Raw genomic sequence first — 16585 nt, 5'->3', positions numbered from 1 at the left:
CGATGTTCACGGTGTCGTATCAGGAGAAAAAGACCATAGCATTGTTGACGTAACCAAGTGCATTGTATGTGGTAGAATAATAAGCGTTCACCTTTGGACACGTCACAAACTACGGATGTCTTTCGTCGGTGTGATTGTATACATTTTATTACAGTGAAACTATACAGTGCATAATTACACTTTTTTTCCATATGGTGGTGTTCATTTTAAACATACTGCAGTAAATAATCCACTGTTAATGTTATGTTTTGATTGAAAATTTCTGATGTGAAAAAGTTCATTTCAAGCATTTCCACCATAGCAGCCAAGAGAAAAGAAATTTTGCTTTAAAAAAATGTCATTGTTGCCTTATTCATCGACACATACGTTTGCATTTAAATCCACGTTGCTTGTTGAAAGAAACGAAGACAACTCTGGGAAATTATGTCTGATCAAAACTAAAAATGTCACGCGGTCTTCAGGAACGCTTTATGATGATGATGATGATGTCATACTGCTATAAATGGTTACGGTAATGATTTTGTTCACTCAGCGTGTCCACAGCGCATCTAACTTTAAACTTACTCATTTTCTCATATAATAGTGGATCTTATTTTACTGTATGATTATCCATTTCATGTGAATAGTTATTTCTAAAGTCTATGAAAATCTAATATTGTCAATAAACACTGTCTAAGTCAAGGCAATGTTGCCATCTACTTCTTTGGGGTTGGTAAATAAACATTTGCACACATTTCAAACTATTCACAACAGGCTAAATGTTGGCATCTTTTTTAAATGTATTTTTTAAGAAAGGATAAAAGGAAGTTTGTATCGCTCACACACACACACACGTATAAATAAGTGTGTGCATGCGTGTGTAAATATATAAAATGCAATATACATATACAATGAATGTCCCACCATATTGTCATCACATTCCGTAATGGTGAATACTGTATTCATCAAGACCATTCTCAAATTTGAATAAACCGGCGACGATGCAGTGTTACCATGGTAACAACACCTGGCTCATTCTTCTGAAAACACGTCCACCCCCCATCCGCTCGTGATTGGTCAATCACTGCTCGCGTGTCACCAGGGCAACCGAATGATGGGATTTATTTATTTTAATCCATGAACGGAACCGAGAAGTGTGCAATCTCATTGGCGGCCCGATTCCTCTCCCATTCAAGATCCGCAGGCATCATAATGTGCCATTGGTCCGCTTTGCATGCCAATCAAATGGCGGAACAAGAGGTTGTGGGTTTTTTGTTACGGAATCCGGGAGGAGACAAGACGGTCGGAGGTGGTTTTCGCAGCGGGCGTTTTTCTTCAGCCGACACTGGCGGCCGGCATCGCGGTGGAGAACAGCCTGAAGAGACATCGGAGATATTGGGAAGTAAATAAAGCAGCCTGATAGTTTTCTTTTTTATTTTGAGGTGGCATTTGTGCATTTCCGGGTTTTCTTGTAAACGCGCGCCTGCGCTCATTAGTTCTTTTTTAGGGGCGGGGGGCAAGTCCAGGCATTTCTACCCCCCTCCCCCCAACTCCCCCAGCGTTCTCAATGGAGCAAGTTTTTTTCTTCTGTCAAATGCTCGTGAAAAGCATTTTTTTCCTGTCAACCTCCACGTTACGGATGGTTGTGTAGCTATCGGCGCGTGGCCCTGCGTTGTTTGGAGGTGGGAGGGGGGAGGAATTTCCCGTGCCAGAGCACCGGGTCTTTGTGCTTTGAGTCGGACTGACTGTGTTATTGTCAGCAGCCGACCCCAAAATGGTGAATGTTGAGATGTTCACTTCCTTTTCGACTTGAGTTAAACGATGCGCGAGTACAAAGTCGTGGTTCTGGGCAGCGGCGGGGTCGGAAAGTCCGCCCTGACGGTCCAATTCGTCACCGGGACGTTCATTGAGAAGTACGACCCCACCATAGAAGACTTCTACCGCAAGGAGATCGAGGTGGACTCCTCACCGTCGGTCCTAGAGATCCTGGACACCGCCGGTACCGAGCAGTTCGCCTCAATGCGGGACCTATATATCAAGAATGGACAGGGATTCATCCTGGTCTATAGCTTGGTCAACCAGCAGAGCTTTCAGGACATCAAGCCCATGAGAGACCAAATCATAAGAGTCAAAAGGTGGGTGAAATGTTGCCAAAGTGCAAAATGCACAATGCATGGACTTGTCACATGAGGCCATCATGGTGCAGGGGTGGGCTGAAAGACAGTACAGTAGGCCTGGCTCTTCTATTTTGGTGTATACTGAACACAAGCTATCAATAAGAGAAGTTGGAAATTGTGAATGATCCCCACCCTGAACTCTTGTTAATTGATGATTGTAGTTTAAACCATAATTATACTATATTCGCAAAACACGCTAGCATTTCAAACTCGTCTTTCCACATTAAATTGCATATGTGCCTTTTGATTCAAATGTGCAAGAAAGCCGGCGTGTTTGTCACCACTTGCATTAGTGATTTTCTCGTAGCTGTTTTGTCAAATTTCTGAGCCATTGGCATAAAGACACTCACACTTTTAAGTACTGAAAAAGTTTAATTCATAACTCAAATAGCCATAACCTCAACCCTGGCTAGACTTAAACAAATGTGTGCTGAATCCTATTCTGTTTGTTGCTCAAAATCTCCTACTTTTCTGCTTACAGACGCCATCTTGTGTCTTCTTGGTGCCTTCAACTATGTTAAAATGAGTTGAGGGGCTTCATTTAGACCACAGGTGTCAAAGTCAAGGCCCGAGGGCCAAATCCGGCCCACCACATCATTTTTTTCGGCCCTCGAAAGTATATCAAACTTGTGAAATTTCATGATGCTTGCTAAAATCCTAACCAAATTTTCATTATTCTTTACTTCAGATTTAAAAACTTATTTATTAATTCGTAGTGCGCTCCAAATGTAAAATGTGGGGGGGATTAAACATTCTAATGGCTTCCCTAAATTCATAATGGCCCTCGAGAGGAAGGCATAACTACAATGTGGCCCGCAGCAAAAAAATACTTTGACACCCCTGATTTAGACAATAGTGGTGTGTTCTTATCATCTTGGGGCATCCTCGTGCCAATTAACTTAAAGTGAGTCGGAAGTGTCACTAAGACAAAAGAAACTATCTTGAAGTGAGTTGAGGATGTTCACTTTGACGAAACTAGTGCTTCCCCACCATCTATCAGAAATTCCATATACATTTTCAAAAACACTTATCCAGAAGAGGGTCGCGGGAATTGCTGGAGCCTATCCCAGCTGAATTCAGGCGAAAGGCGGAATAATCCTTGACTGGTCACCAGTCAGTCACCGGGCAGATCTACTGAAAAACAACGACACATGTTCACATTTACATCAGTGAGTGGGAATTTATCCCACCGTACCCGCACACAAGTTAGACAATTGTACCACTACACTGTCAGAAGGTCTGTCAGAATTGTTTTTTTCGTATACAGAGGGCGAATATTACAACACATATGCTATAATATCCTCTGCACTTAATGCACACCACTAACCTTAGAAGTCTGAGTAATTTGTACCAAATTTAGCGAGGCATTTCGTACTTGTGACTGATTCCTTGCGACTGATTACATTTTTTTTGTTTTCCAGCTACAGGTGGTTTCTGTTTCTGTATTCATTTATGTATTTGCTACAACTACATTTATATTTGTCAACGACAGGGTTGACCAAAAGTCTCCATATAAAGGAAAATGATACTTTTTGTAATGTTGTGGGTTTATGTGTGTGTGTGTGTGTGTGTGTGTGTGTGTGTGTGTGTGTGTGTGTGTGTGTGTGTGTGTGTGTGTGTGTGTGTGTGTATGTGTGTGTGTGTGTTTGTGTGTAGCGGTATTGCATAACTTCGAGTAACACATGAAATTTGAACACATTAAAACATCCTGCATACGCAGAACTCCATAATATGGCATTGGTACTTTCCAAAGGCCATTGCTGAAATAAACAATAGTATAATAATAATAATAAAAATACATTTCATTTAGGGCGGCCCGGTAGTCGAGTGGTTAGCACACCGGCTTCACAGTGCAGAGGTCGCCGGTTCGCGTCCCGCTCCGGCCTCCTTGTGTGGAGTTTGCATGTTCTCCCCGGACCCGCGTGGGTTTTCTCCGGGTCCTCCGGTTTCCTCCCACATTCCAAAAACATGCATGGCAGGCAGATTGACCACTCCAAATTGTCCCTAGGTGTGAGTGTGAGAGTGACTGTTGTATGTCTTTGTGTGCCCTGCGATTGGCTGGCAACCAATTCAGGGTTTCCCCTGCCTCGTGCCCAAAGACAGCTGAGATAGGCTCCAGCAACCCCCGCGACCCTAATGAGGAATAAGCGGTACGAAAAATGAGATGAGATGAGACATTTCATTTATAAGCGCATTTCAAAACTCTCAAGGTCACGTTAGAGTCACAGGATAAGTTTTTCAGTGGGTGAGCAGCAGATGCTACATGCGCCAGCATTCACTCAACCCAGAAGTAACTCAAATAGTTAGAAAGCTAGCTGGATAATAGATAGCTAATAGCTAGTTAAGCATGTACAGGAGCTGCTGGAAAGACAGCCACTCCAACAGAAGCATTTGGGATGTCTTTCATTGGCCTTAAAGGACAATCGACGCCTCCAGACAAGTTCTGTCCATAATTTGTAAGATCACTTCAAATGACTTCTACTGAGCGTAAAATTCCACCACATTTAGCTATATTTTACGTTTTAAGACTCGCGTTGAATATTCAGGAAGTCTTGTTTTAGAGTTGATGACAATCAACTCGAAAACAACAATGCATTTTGCGGTACTTTGTTTGGTCTGAAAACTTCATATTGATCCGTGTTGATGGCGAAATTAGAAGGAAAACATAAATAACGCGATGGTGAATCCTTGTGTGTTGCACCAAGACAACTATTTGATATTCGCTGACACAAATTCCCAGCAGACAAATCAGCCATTTCCAACACAGCTTGGGCGCCCTCTTTTGCATTTTCTGGGACACTACATTTCAGTCCAGATGCCATTGACGGCTCGAATTGATATGGGAAGACTCCTTTAATCAATTGCAAACATTTATGCTTTCCTCTTCAGAACTATTTGAATCATATTCATAACTGGATGAGGAACAAGAAAGCATCTTCTCTGAATCTGAAGCCATTGTTTTGATTCTCGAGCAAGGCAAGACGTCTCAGTGTGACGTCACGAACAAGGGGGCGGGATCTTCTGAAACTGGCCACTTCCGGTTTCATTTTGAAGCTGTTTTTGGTCACTATAACTCATTTTTATTGGTGTTTTTCATTTGACTAAAAATATCAGCCTGCATGTTTTGGGTATTTTAGATGCTATAAAATGTTTTTCTGATGTCAGTTAGTAAACAAAAAAATGGTGTCGGTTGTCCTTTAAATGAAACAGGTGCACAATATTTTTTTTCTTTCATTGATTATATTTTTAAGGTACAACTCGAGAAATCCCGACTCTGGCCTTACTGTGCGTCATTTGCATGTTCTCCCTGAGCCTGAGTGGGTTTTCTCCGGATACTCTGATTTCCTTCCAACACCTCAAAAAAAAACATGCATAGGTGGTTGATTGAACGTGAATGGTTGGTCATCTACGTATGTGGCTTGTGGTTGGCGAGCTACCTGTTCAGGGTGTCCCTCTGCCTAAAGGCAGCTGGGATAGGCTCTAGCACACGCCAGAAAACACATGGCTGGTTTGAAAATGAAATAGTGGTGCGTCTGATATCTAAAATCTTTACTATACTTTCTTACTTTTTAAAAGCCAATACCAAATAAGAAATGCTATCCTCCCCTGGAGATACACCTACTAAAATCCATCATGTGTTGCCCTCGCTTTGATTTTTACTGTACATAATCTAATCATACTCAACGCAAGAGGTGTGGATTTATGACCTTTTTTGAGTGTTTGATGAGTAATAAAAGTAGCTTACAGTGCAGTGTTTTACTCTTGACAGTCAGCAACCATATAAAAATGGATTGATATACTTTAATGTACCCCACAGGGGTAATCATACGGGGGGGGGCTTAGTTTATGATGCTACTGATACAAATGTTTTTACATCTATATATTTACTGCCTTTGTGACTTTACGACACTGTTTGCGTAGATATACAATAGAAAGAACACCAAGACATCAATGTTTTTTGTTTTTTGTTTTTTTTTTAACTGACAATCTTCATTCAACGCGATAAAATAGATTGATCTACATTAATGTACCCTGGGGGGCTTATTAACATCCTCCTTTTCGAATTTTCATTTTCCTTGCGCTTAATATCGAATATTTAGTCAACTAGCCATCCTTATTTTGTATTTTACTGCTGCACATAATTGACTTTTCCCTATTTCTTAACCCGTTTCCCACACCACTTCATTTGCAAATATCCGATTTCTACATTTCTCAAGCCCTAATTCTTTGTGTTGAATCATAATAAAATATTAGCTTCTTGAGGTACATTGGAAAATAATGATCAACTATTTTCAAATCAGTAACTCAAATTGGGTTTCAGCAATTTGCCCACTGCTAGTGTTTTTTGAACAAATTTCATTCCGTGTGATTTTCCAAATTGTCTTCTTCTACATTGCGATGCTGATTTGACTTTAATCGTTCAGACATAATCTGGATTAATCAAGACATTACAATTCTAGTATGTTGCAAGATATAAACTTATTTAAAGCAGACCGAATACCACAAATTCCATTCTTTTATGGTTCAATTTAAACTTCTACTTTTTATCTTCTAAGCACTCTTAAAATGCAAATGAAGTAATGAGGTCATCGTGTTTCCAAACGCTTGTGTTGATGCCTATTTCACGCATGTTTATATGCTCATGTATACATGCATGCTATCGCTCCAGCTGCAGTCCGGCTGTCGCGCGATTTCACCCCACGCGCCAGCGTCTGGTGTTGTTATCTGAAGTCGCAACACAAATTTTGTTTTGCATTACACCTGCAACTCCTACACACGCTTCACTTTTTGTATTTGATGTGCACTTAAAGGACAACCGACGTCACTTTTTTGTTTTTTAACTGACATCAGAAAAACGTTTTATAGCATCTAAAATACCCAAAACACGCAGTATGATATTTTTATTCAAATGCAAAACACCAATAAAAATGACTTTAAGTGTCCAAAAGCTGCAAAAAAATTGAGCTGCGAATTGGGCATTTTCAGAAAGTTCTGCCCCCAGTTCGTGACGTCACGCCAAGACGTCTTCCATTGCTGGAGAATCAAAACAATGGCTTCAGATTCGGAGAATATGCTTTGTTGTTCCATATCCAGTTATGAATATGATTCAAATAGTTCTGAAGAGGAAAGCAAACATGTTTGCAATCGATTAAAAAAAATTCAGTGTCATTTTGAGGCAAACGGGCAGGGGGAGTGTCGCACCCACCGAGCTGTTGTGAGGAATGAATCAGCCCGTTTCCACAGGCTGAAAAATTCCTTCCATGGAGCTTGGACGCCCTCTTCTGGCGGCTTTTGGATGCAACACGAGGTTTTCAGACCATACAGTACAGCAAAATACATTGACGTGATGGAAGGACCGCTACAATGCGTCTTTTTTTCGGTCAGGGGCGTTCCTTTAGTGACATCAGGTACAGACTCGTCACCAACTCAGAAACAAGACTTCCTGAATATTCAGCGCGATCTTATTAAAATACGCTCAGTAGAAGTCATTTGAAGCCATTTTACAAATTATGGACACAGCTTGTCTGGAGACGTCGGTTGTCCTTTAAGCAACCTAAGATGGCAGACAAAGATCAGTTTAAATGAAACCTAGTCATTCATTTCCTGATTCACTTTATCTTCACAAGGTTCGCGGGGGGTGCCGCAGCCTAACCCAGGTCACTTGGGGGAACAGGTGGGGGACACCCTGAACTGGTCAGCAGCCATACTCACACCTCGGGACAATTTTGAGTTTTGAAACAAACATGCAAATCAAACCTCTGAAGATGGAGGACACTGATTCGCTGTGGCGACCCCTTGAAGGGAAAAGCCGAAAGGAAAGGAAGAAGAATCAGCCTGGTACCTCTTGGTCAAAGGCCCGTGGAGAGGCTTGTTTGGAATTTTGCTGAATTTTGACGGTGCAGCCAATTCACACCCTCCATCAATTTAACCACCCGTAATTTTGGAAGCTAGGCTAGGAGAAATTCCATCATTTTCCAATTACTACCGTGTTTTCCGCTGATAAGGCGCACCCAAAAGCCTTCATTTCCTTCAAAAGATGACCCTTCGCCTTATACGCAGGTGCACCTTATATGTGAAGTACTATTGAGCCACAACAGGTCTTGCAACTACTGTCAGCAGCCACCGACTCCATTTCCTCCTGTAGAAGAAGTAGTGCCTAACCCCAGGCTCAACTGTGGGGCCTTATATTTGGAAAACTTTGATATATTCATATATTATATTTGGAAAACTTTGTTCATTCATTGAAAGTGCGCCTTTTATATCGAAAAAGTTTGGACATACACCATTCATTGGAGATTATACGCCTTATACACCGGAAAATATAGTACATCAAAGCACAACCGAGTGTCGTCAGTCTACAACAGATTAATGTGATGTCGTTTTTGACTAACCTAACATAATATTGTCATAAAGAGTTATGTGAAAACCCTTTTTACACCATGTTGACATTGCGACTTGTCTGCTGCTAAAACACAGACGACCCGTCACGGCTACATTAGTTCAGGTCAAGGATGTCGCTCTGTCAATGTCCGTCAGCGGCGTGTGTCTTAGAGGCTACAAGCGCTCATGATTACACCGTGGGCCGGTGCGAGCACGCCGCGGATCCAATCACTCCTCATGGCTGGAACAAGCAGTGACTGGTGTCTTTGCCGGGCCTGTAAATAAAAGCGTCACGGTCAAAGTGTGACGAGGAAGCAGGGTGAAATAAATTGCTAAACCACGATGTTGGTGCAGATATTGAACTGTAGGGTGTACTCAATAGAATTGAAAACCTTCATACCCTCCATCTATCGACCTATTGATTATCTGAGGGAAAATAGACAACTCCTCTTATGCCCTCAGCCGCCTCCTCAAATTGAGCTCAACTCACAAATTCCGCACTGGAAAGCGTGAGCATTTATTTTAACCTCCAGCCCTAGAAACCTTAGACAGACTTGCTAACCACTAGGTCACCGAGCTGCTGTGCTAGCTTAAATGTGAATGTTGACAGTTACTTTCCAAAGACATCTATGTGTGGTTTATTTCAAAATGTGAAAACGTATCCAACCTGTGGTTGCGCTGTACTGTGTGGTCGTGGTTCCGTAGGTTCTGGTGACATTGATTCCCGCGGAGAGCTAGCACATCATTCTTTGTAGCACGCAAAGATAATTTTGCCGTTTCAGCGTTATGGAAAATTCTCATTGGTTCACCCTAACGTCTTTGTTGGGCCAAATCCCTGTCATCTGTTTGTAACATCAGACATAGAAGGAAATGGGAAGGGCCATGGGAGAATCCCACTCATCAAATATCACCCTTGATCTTGTCTTGGGTTGTTTACAAAAGACATGGATAGCTCTGATCTCCACTGGATTACATCTTGGATATGCCAAAAAAGAGTCATTTGTAAATCTCTGATTTGGAACCTCCCTAAAATAGCTTTTGTCAAGAAGAAGCCCAGAAGTCCCTCAGCTCCTGTTGGTTCAAGTCACCACAAAAAAAGCGGGTCCTGTTGGCGGCTCGCAGTATCTGTCAGCAAGAATGACGCCATTGGATGCATCATGCATTATGGATGAAATGCGTCTGGGAATGGGGCAGTCATATTAAATCCTTTTGCCCACCCTGAAGCTCAGTAGCCCAAGGCTAAATCGTGACTTGTTTACCATGTTGGAGTCTTTGCATTAACACCACCAGTGTTTGGCATTTCATGACATTTTCATGTGACATCTCAATTTCATTTTACATATTAAAGATGTCTAAACAGCTCCATGTAGTATCTGGTGTCAGTGCCTGCCTAGTCCAGACACATGATGGTCGAGTCCTTCCCACAAACCCCCACTCCCAGCCCCCCTAACCCAACGCCCTTGTAAGCTTTGGCATTTTTGGCAGCCACAGTCTCACACCTCCTGGGAGCACAAGTTTCCTCCTCTGTTATTATGACTATATATAGCCCCTACTCTCCTGTACGCCACATGTCTCTTTGCAACAACGAGGCCCCAGTCAGCCACACAAGTTGAAGAAAAGTGCCTGTATTAGATAGAACAGACAAGCAAGCGGTTTCAAACCAGGTGATGGATATTTATTTTCCCTGATGTGACTTAGCTGATATTTTAACAGCATTTGAAGGATCTGAGGAATTGACAGGGTGTACATTTATGGGACCTAAACCCCGATTGAAGTAGAAACTCTTGCACCTTCTTCGACTTTAAGGAAACTGTTTAAATCACAAAATTCAAACACAAGTTGCGCGAAAGAGATGGCAAATTCACTCATTTTTTCAGGAAATATACCTATAAAGTTCAATAGGGAGGTGGAAACATTTGTGTTCCAACCATATAGAACTCGAGCAGCATGCTATAGTCTGCTGCAACACTTAGACGACAGAGTTGGACCTGATTGGAAAGAATGACAGTTACCAATTTCACACCCACCGATTGAGTAACAGAAACCTACACGGCAAGCGACATCCTGAAACAAAAATCTGCGACACTTCATCGAGCACAAAACATCCCTTCAATGAAAAGAAGACAGAAGTGGCGCATGTACATCTCATCCTGTTGACTTGGGCCCCCTGGCTCCTTCTCTGAAGTCATCAGTCTCAAACTTGGGTATTAAACTGGACAGTAACTTTAAACGTGACCGACAAATTGGTGCTGTTGTTAAATCCAGCTTCTTTCATCTTTGGCAGCTGGCGATTCAAGGGTTTCTTCAGTCGTCATCTGTACTTCCTTGAATGTGTCGGACGTTTCACTTCTTATCCAAGAAACTTCGTCAGCAAACTTGGATAAGAACCGAAACGTCCGACACCTTCAGTGTACAGATGACGGCTGAAGAAACCTTTTCATCGATGGACCACTCCTGTACGACCGAGAGCTTACACAGATGTTTGACAGCTGGCTAAAATAAAACCTCTTTCTCATGAGCACCTTAAAGCAGTAATGCATGCCTTTGTCACATCTCGGCTTGATTACTGTAATGCGCCTTACTTTGGAGTCAGCCAATCCCTCATGAAATGTCTCCAGGTGGTCCAAAATGCTGCTGCTCGTCTCTTGACTCACGACTCCTATTCTGGCATCCCTTCACTGGCTCCCTATACATTTTAGAGTTATTTTCAAAATCTTATTATTTGTTTTCAAATCTTTAAATGGTCTCGCTCTTCCTTACCTCTGAGCTCAGCCACCCTTACCCACCCTTCCGACGTCTCAGGTCTGCTGACCAGACATTATTAGATGTGCCAAAAACTAATCAGAAGCTCAGAGGGGATCGAACCTTTTCCGTTACTGGTCCCACTCTCTGGAATGACCTGCCACGAAACACTCTGCAAAACTCCTCACTGCCCATCTTTAAAATCCGTCTCAAAAATCACTTGTACTCTTTGGAATTCGAATTATCAGGATTCCGACTTGATCTGTTGTTAAAGCGCTATATCAATCAATATGTATTGTATTGTAGTTTGAGGCACCACGTACAATCTACTGTACTGTTTTATAGTTATTAAACCTAAAAAATATGGCTTGATTGCTAAGGAAGAAGCAAGGAGCCACAAAGACAAGAATAAATGAAATTGCGTCTCGAAGTAGTTAAGTTTATTGTATTTTTCCAGTGTGATTGTGTGCTTCAGTGTCACAACCAATGGTCCGTCGAAGCGTGAGCAATTGGACATTGCTCGCACACACATTTGTAAACCCATTCTTTCATTTCAGCTTCAGTTTTATCAACAAACAAGACACCACGCCGTTCCAGCTTGATTCACAGTTGCAGTAGTGCGACCACGCGTCATTCACCAGTGAATCTAAATCTCTTTCACTCAATTGACAGAATTCTTAACGCTCATATAATCATGCGATCAGGCCATCCTCAGTGTATTAAGTTTTGTGAAACTATTAGGAAGGATGATCTGCCAGAAAAAAAGTTGTGATTAACGTCCATCCTGTAAGATGTTCTTACCCTCACAAGGAGTGATCGGGATAGTTCATATTAAAATCCACTTGGGATAATGTATTCATGAGGAGATAAAAATGAAACGGACTGTCTACATCGGAGCCTGCAGCCTGTCGCAAATTTGCAATTAATGTGACATGGAATCTGGTACCCGCTTCTGCCAGCTCTCGTGAACCACCTTGGGTGGCCGCTTGTACATAAGAAGTGCAGAAAATGGCATTTTTCACAAGCAATATGGGTTATGTGCCTCCCCCAGGTACGAAAAAGTCCCTGTGATCCTGGTGGGCAACAAGGTGGACCTGGAGAGCGAGCGGGAGGTGTCGTCCAGCGAGGGCCAGGCGCTGGCTGAGGAATGGGGCTGCCCCTTCATGGAGACGTCGGCTAAAAGCAAAACTATGGTGGACGAACTCTTCGCAGAGATCGTGCGGCAGATGGACTACGCCGCCCAGCCCGACAAGGATGATCCTTGCTGCTCATCCTGCAATATACAATAGCCATTCGATGGAGAGAGGGGTACAGCAAGCTTTGAGGTTATGGCGGCCACACAAAACAGATGCACACCTGGGACGCTCACACACACGCAGAAGTGCACATAACAGTTAAATGTTTGCCCATGATGGATCTTTAATATCAGCGGTGACGTTATTCATGAGGTGGCAGGATATCGAGAATAGAAAAAAAAACAGATCCTCGCCTTATGTTGCTGTCCACCTTTTTAGTCGTCATCAGCAAAGAATTACACAGCTGGACCTTGGTTTTATTTTTTATTTTTTAAGATAACATTCTTAACATGAACTTTCGTGATGCATTTACTGTGACAGCAACACAACACTTAGCGATTCCTCGGATCGCTTTGCCTCAAATTGGAACAAATGTTTAGACGTGTATACAATTTGTGCAGTGATTTCTGGGAGGAGTGTTTTTGTATTCATTGCTGGGCTGAACCAAAGAGGTGACCTGAAAGCATTTTATCCTTTCCCCTATAATTGTCGAAAGAAATTAAATTGGTACGGGCATCATTTTTTAATTGTCGTTTTCATTTTTGAACAGTAAACATAAAGAACATCATCTTTCACTTTTTCAAAATATTTTCATAGTCTAAAAAGTAAGTCTAAATGAACATTGGATTATCACTATTTGTCACTATTTCATTATCCTAACTCGGGCTGATTGATCTGTTGATTATTTAAAATTATTTGTCTGTAAAGCAGTTGAGATATAATAGAATGCACATCATGCTGTCTTGAAAAGAATAAGATGACCCGTTATGCAGATCTCTTTTGGCTACGTTCTGAACAACCATTTCTCTCTGCGCCAGTCGAACATTCTGCACCGGTTTCAGGTTGTTGGCTACGGGGAACAGAGGTTCGGCACAATCAGCACTTTTTTTCATTTATTGGCTGTCAAAAAAGAACTTCAGAGCAACCAGTGATTATTTCTATAGATGTATTGATCATAGCAGAAGGAGCTTTTAAAGGACAACCGACACCACTTTTTTGTTTCCTAACTGACATCAGAAAAACGTTTTATAGCATCTAAAATGCCCAAAACACGCAGAATGATATTTTTAGTCAAATGCAAAACACCAATAAAAATGACTTAAACTGTCTAAAAACTACTTCAAATTAAAACTGGAAGTGGCCAGTTTCAGAAGGTCCCGCCCCCTTGTTCGTGGTGTCACGCCAAGACGTCTTGCCTTGCTCGAGAATCAAAACAATGGCTTCAGATTCGGAAAAGATGCTTTCTTGTTACTCATCCAGTTATGAATATGATTCAAATAGTTCTGAAGAGGAAAGCGTACATGTTTGCAATCAATTAAAGAATTTATTCCGTGTCATTTTGAGGCATCTGGGGGGGAGGATGTATCACCCAAAAAAGGCAGAAGATGGCGACAAAGCTCCGTGGAAATGGGCTTGTCTCCTGGGAATATTTGTCAGCGAATATCAAATAGTTGCTTGGTGCAACGATTCACCATCGCGTTATTTATGTGTTTTCCTTTCTTATTTTGCCGTTAACACGGATCAACACGAAGCTTTCAGACCAAACAAAGTACTGCAAAATGCATTGACGTGATTAAAAGACTGCTGTGTGTCCTTTCTCGGTCAGGGGCGTTCCTTCCGTGACGTGACGTCAGGACTTGTCACCAACTCAAAAACAAGACTTCCGGAATATTCAGCGCGAGTCTTAAAACCTAAAATGTAGCTATATGCGGTGGAATCTTTGTAAAATACGCTCGGTTGAAGTCATTTAAAGCGATTTTACAAATTATGGACACAACTTGTCCGGAGGCGTCGGTTGTCCTTTAACATTCAGTGTTATTTTGCCTCATCGAATCGGAGTTCAGAACATTCAATGTGTTTTTTTAATCATTTGACTGTGAAAATTGCCGTTCAGAACAGTCAGATATTTAAAGCCTAATTAATTGTGCAAGAACAAGCTTATGTCATTTTGTCTCAATGAATTTGAGTTTAGAACAGTGTGGGTTATTTTGTTAATGAGTTGAACTTGAAAAACAGGAATTCAGAACAGTCAGTGCCATTTATTTTTTGATTAAATGTTGTGGGAATTCGTTCATAATTTAATGTGATTTTTATTTTTTTAACTAATGAATCGCTCATGGAAATAGTAGACAACTTGGCGGTCAAAGACAATACAGGAGCATTTGCAATCATGCCTTAGTTTTTTTCTTCCTCGTCCACTGGTGATGTGCGTAGAGTATCCAGACTAAAGAGGATGATGCTCAAACTAATTTAAATGGTGGTGTACATATTTTGTATAGGAAGTGCCAGCAGCACATGTGTCATTATAAAGTGAAAGCATGGAAAGAAAAGACTCCTGTTGTTTTTTGAGAACAATATCAGGACAAACAAATACAGGTATGAATCCTGGATGCTGTCTCTGCTGTGCATTTTTTTCACAATTTTAATCTAAACCAGGAAGCCGATTTTTTTTTATTCCCTCCTTACGTAACCATGTCAATTTTATAATTTTGTTTTTTTATGTGATTCTTGAACCATACTGATTATGTTGACATTTCTCACCTGCATAATACAAGTGTTCAACAATTGGATTGGCCGCTTTTTGTACAAGGGAATGTGTGTGTGTGTGCGTATGTGCTTTTCAGTTCTCATTAAAAAAAATCTGCTTATTCTAAAGCATTCCTCTTTTTCGAGTTCCAGCAACTTGGAATGAAGACTAAAGGTGTCTTTTAGTTACTTTTGTTTTATTTTTTTGGTCAAGTAGACTAGGGGGGTCATTTAGGCTACAGTAGGAAGGAGGTGATTTGGTGTACAGTGATACCTCGGTTTTCAACCATAATCCGTTTCAGAAACCTGTTCCAAAACCGATTTGTTCAAAAACCGAAACAGCACTTTCCATTAAAATCAATGTAAAAAATCTTTATCCGTTCAAAGTCTAGAAAACAGCGTTTTAACTATTTCATCGCATAAACCGGATAAAAACGTAATAATAGAGCAGGTCATGTGTAAAATTCTATAAAAAACAAACTTTTTCACCAATTTTCTTTCTGCCACGGGGCGTGTTGGCACCTATCCCAGTTGTCTTTGGGCAAACACAGGGCACACTAACTTTTCAAACCACCGTTCCACGTTCGAAAACCGAGGTTTGACTGTATTTGGAAGATGACACAATGAGCGCGACACACATTCCCAGTGTACTTTTAAAATGACTGAATGAGTTTTACTCATTCCGCTATAAAGAGAGAACATCAGGGTTTAAAAGGAACACAAACAATCCGAGCGTATCAAGAATGGATGCTTTTCTTTCCATTATCCGGTGCACTTTGTTGACTTGAACTGCTGCCGGCTTAAGGAGACATGCTCGGTTGCTTTTTATAGCTGCCGTCTTTACGTGCGGTTGTGAAAGTACAGAATAATAACTACCGTGCTGCATTCCAGCTTTGAAAATTATATCCTAGACGTTGCGTGGCTGGCCACAATGACTTTTAAACTACCACTTGTCTTTCCTCAAAGGCTGGTGAGCAAAAGGAGGACACGTCAGTTCATCATGACTGATTCGTCTTCTCTGTTTGGAATGGTCATTGTTCTTCATTAGTATTGAATGCGTCTATAAATAGTGTGCATTCACTGATTCGTTCAGATCTTGCTTTCGTGATGATAAACCAATGTGCTTGAATATCCAAGGTTGGCCATTTTCTGACTTTTTTTGCCAAGTTAGCAGCGTTAATTTGGGTTCTCATTAAGGTCCGTATTAGTGAGTTAGAGCCTGTTTGACTATTTCACAGTCGGGGTGAAACCAGAACTGGCCATCAGACATTGACAGGTTTTGGACACCCCGCAGTGAAACGAATGAGCTCAACCGCCTTAATTCATCTCATGGTGCTGTTCTTTAGAATGTGAGTCTGTAAACAAGGTATCTGTGGTGCGTTCAGGTGCTTCATTTACTCGAATGAGACCAGCCAGAGGGCTAACGTGCTTAGACTGAAGGTCTCAGTGGGCATTATTATGGCAAAGGACCGGTCTGTTGCATCA

General features: G+C 41.5%; 1 protein-coding gene across 1 annotated transcript; it reads left to right on the top strand.

Annotated features, from left to right (window-relative positions):
- The first annotated feature begins 1259 nt into the window (after positions 1 to 1259).
- LOC148894795 (ras-related protein Rap-2a) lies at positions 1260 to 15144 on the top strand. The gene is made up of 2 exons (XM_089002514.1): positions 1260 to 2114; positions 12331 to 15144. Exons 1-2 carry the CDS (start codon positions 1801 to 1803, stop codon positions 12566 to 12568), a joined length of 552 nt encoding a protein of 183 aa, XP_088858640.1. The 5' UTR covers positions 1260 to 1800; the 3' UTR covers positions 12569 to 15144.
- The last annotated feature ends 1441 nt before the right edge of the window (positions 15145 to 16585 follow it).

The sequence above is a fragment of the Hippocampus bargibanti genome, linkage group LG08, assembly GCF_051943395.1.
Source record: "Hippocampus bargibanti isolate YZ-2025 linkage group LG08, ASM5194339v1, whole genome shotgun sequence".
NCBI classification, from domain to species: domain Eukaryota; kingdom Metazoa; phylum Chordata; class Actinopteri; order Syngnathiformes; family Syngnathidae; genus Hippocampus; species Hippocampus bargibanti.
Note: the sequence above shows the minus strand (reverse complement) of the source record. Positions and strands in the feature narration are given on the sequence as shown.

Coding starts and splice junctions, on each gene's coding strand:
- LOC148894795 (XM_089002514.1), top strand. CDS start 1,801: ATGCGCGAGTACAAAGTCGTGGTTCTGGGCAGCGGCGGGGTCGGAAAG. Junction 2,115..12,330: donor CAAATCATAAGAGTCAAAAG/GTGGGTGAAATG, acceptor TGCCTCCCCCAG/GTACGAAAAAGTCCCTGTGA.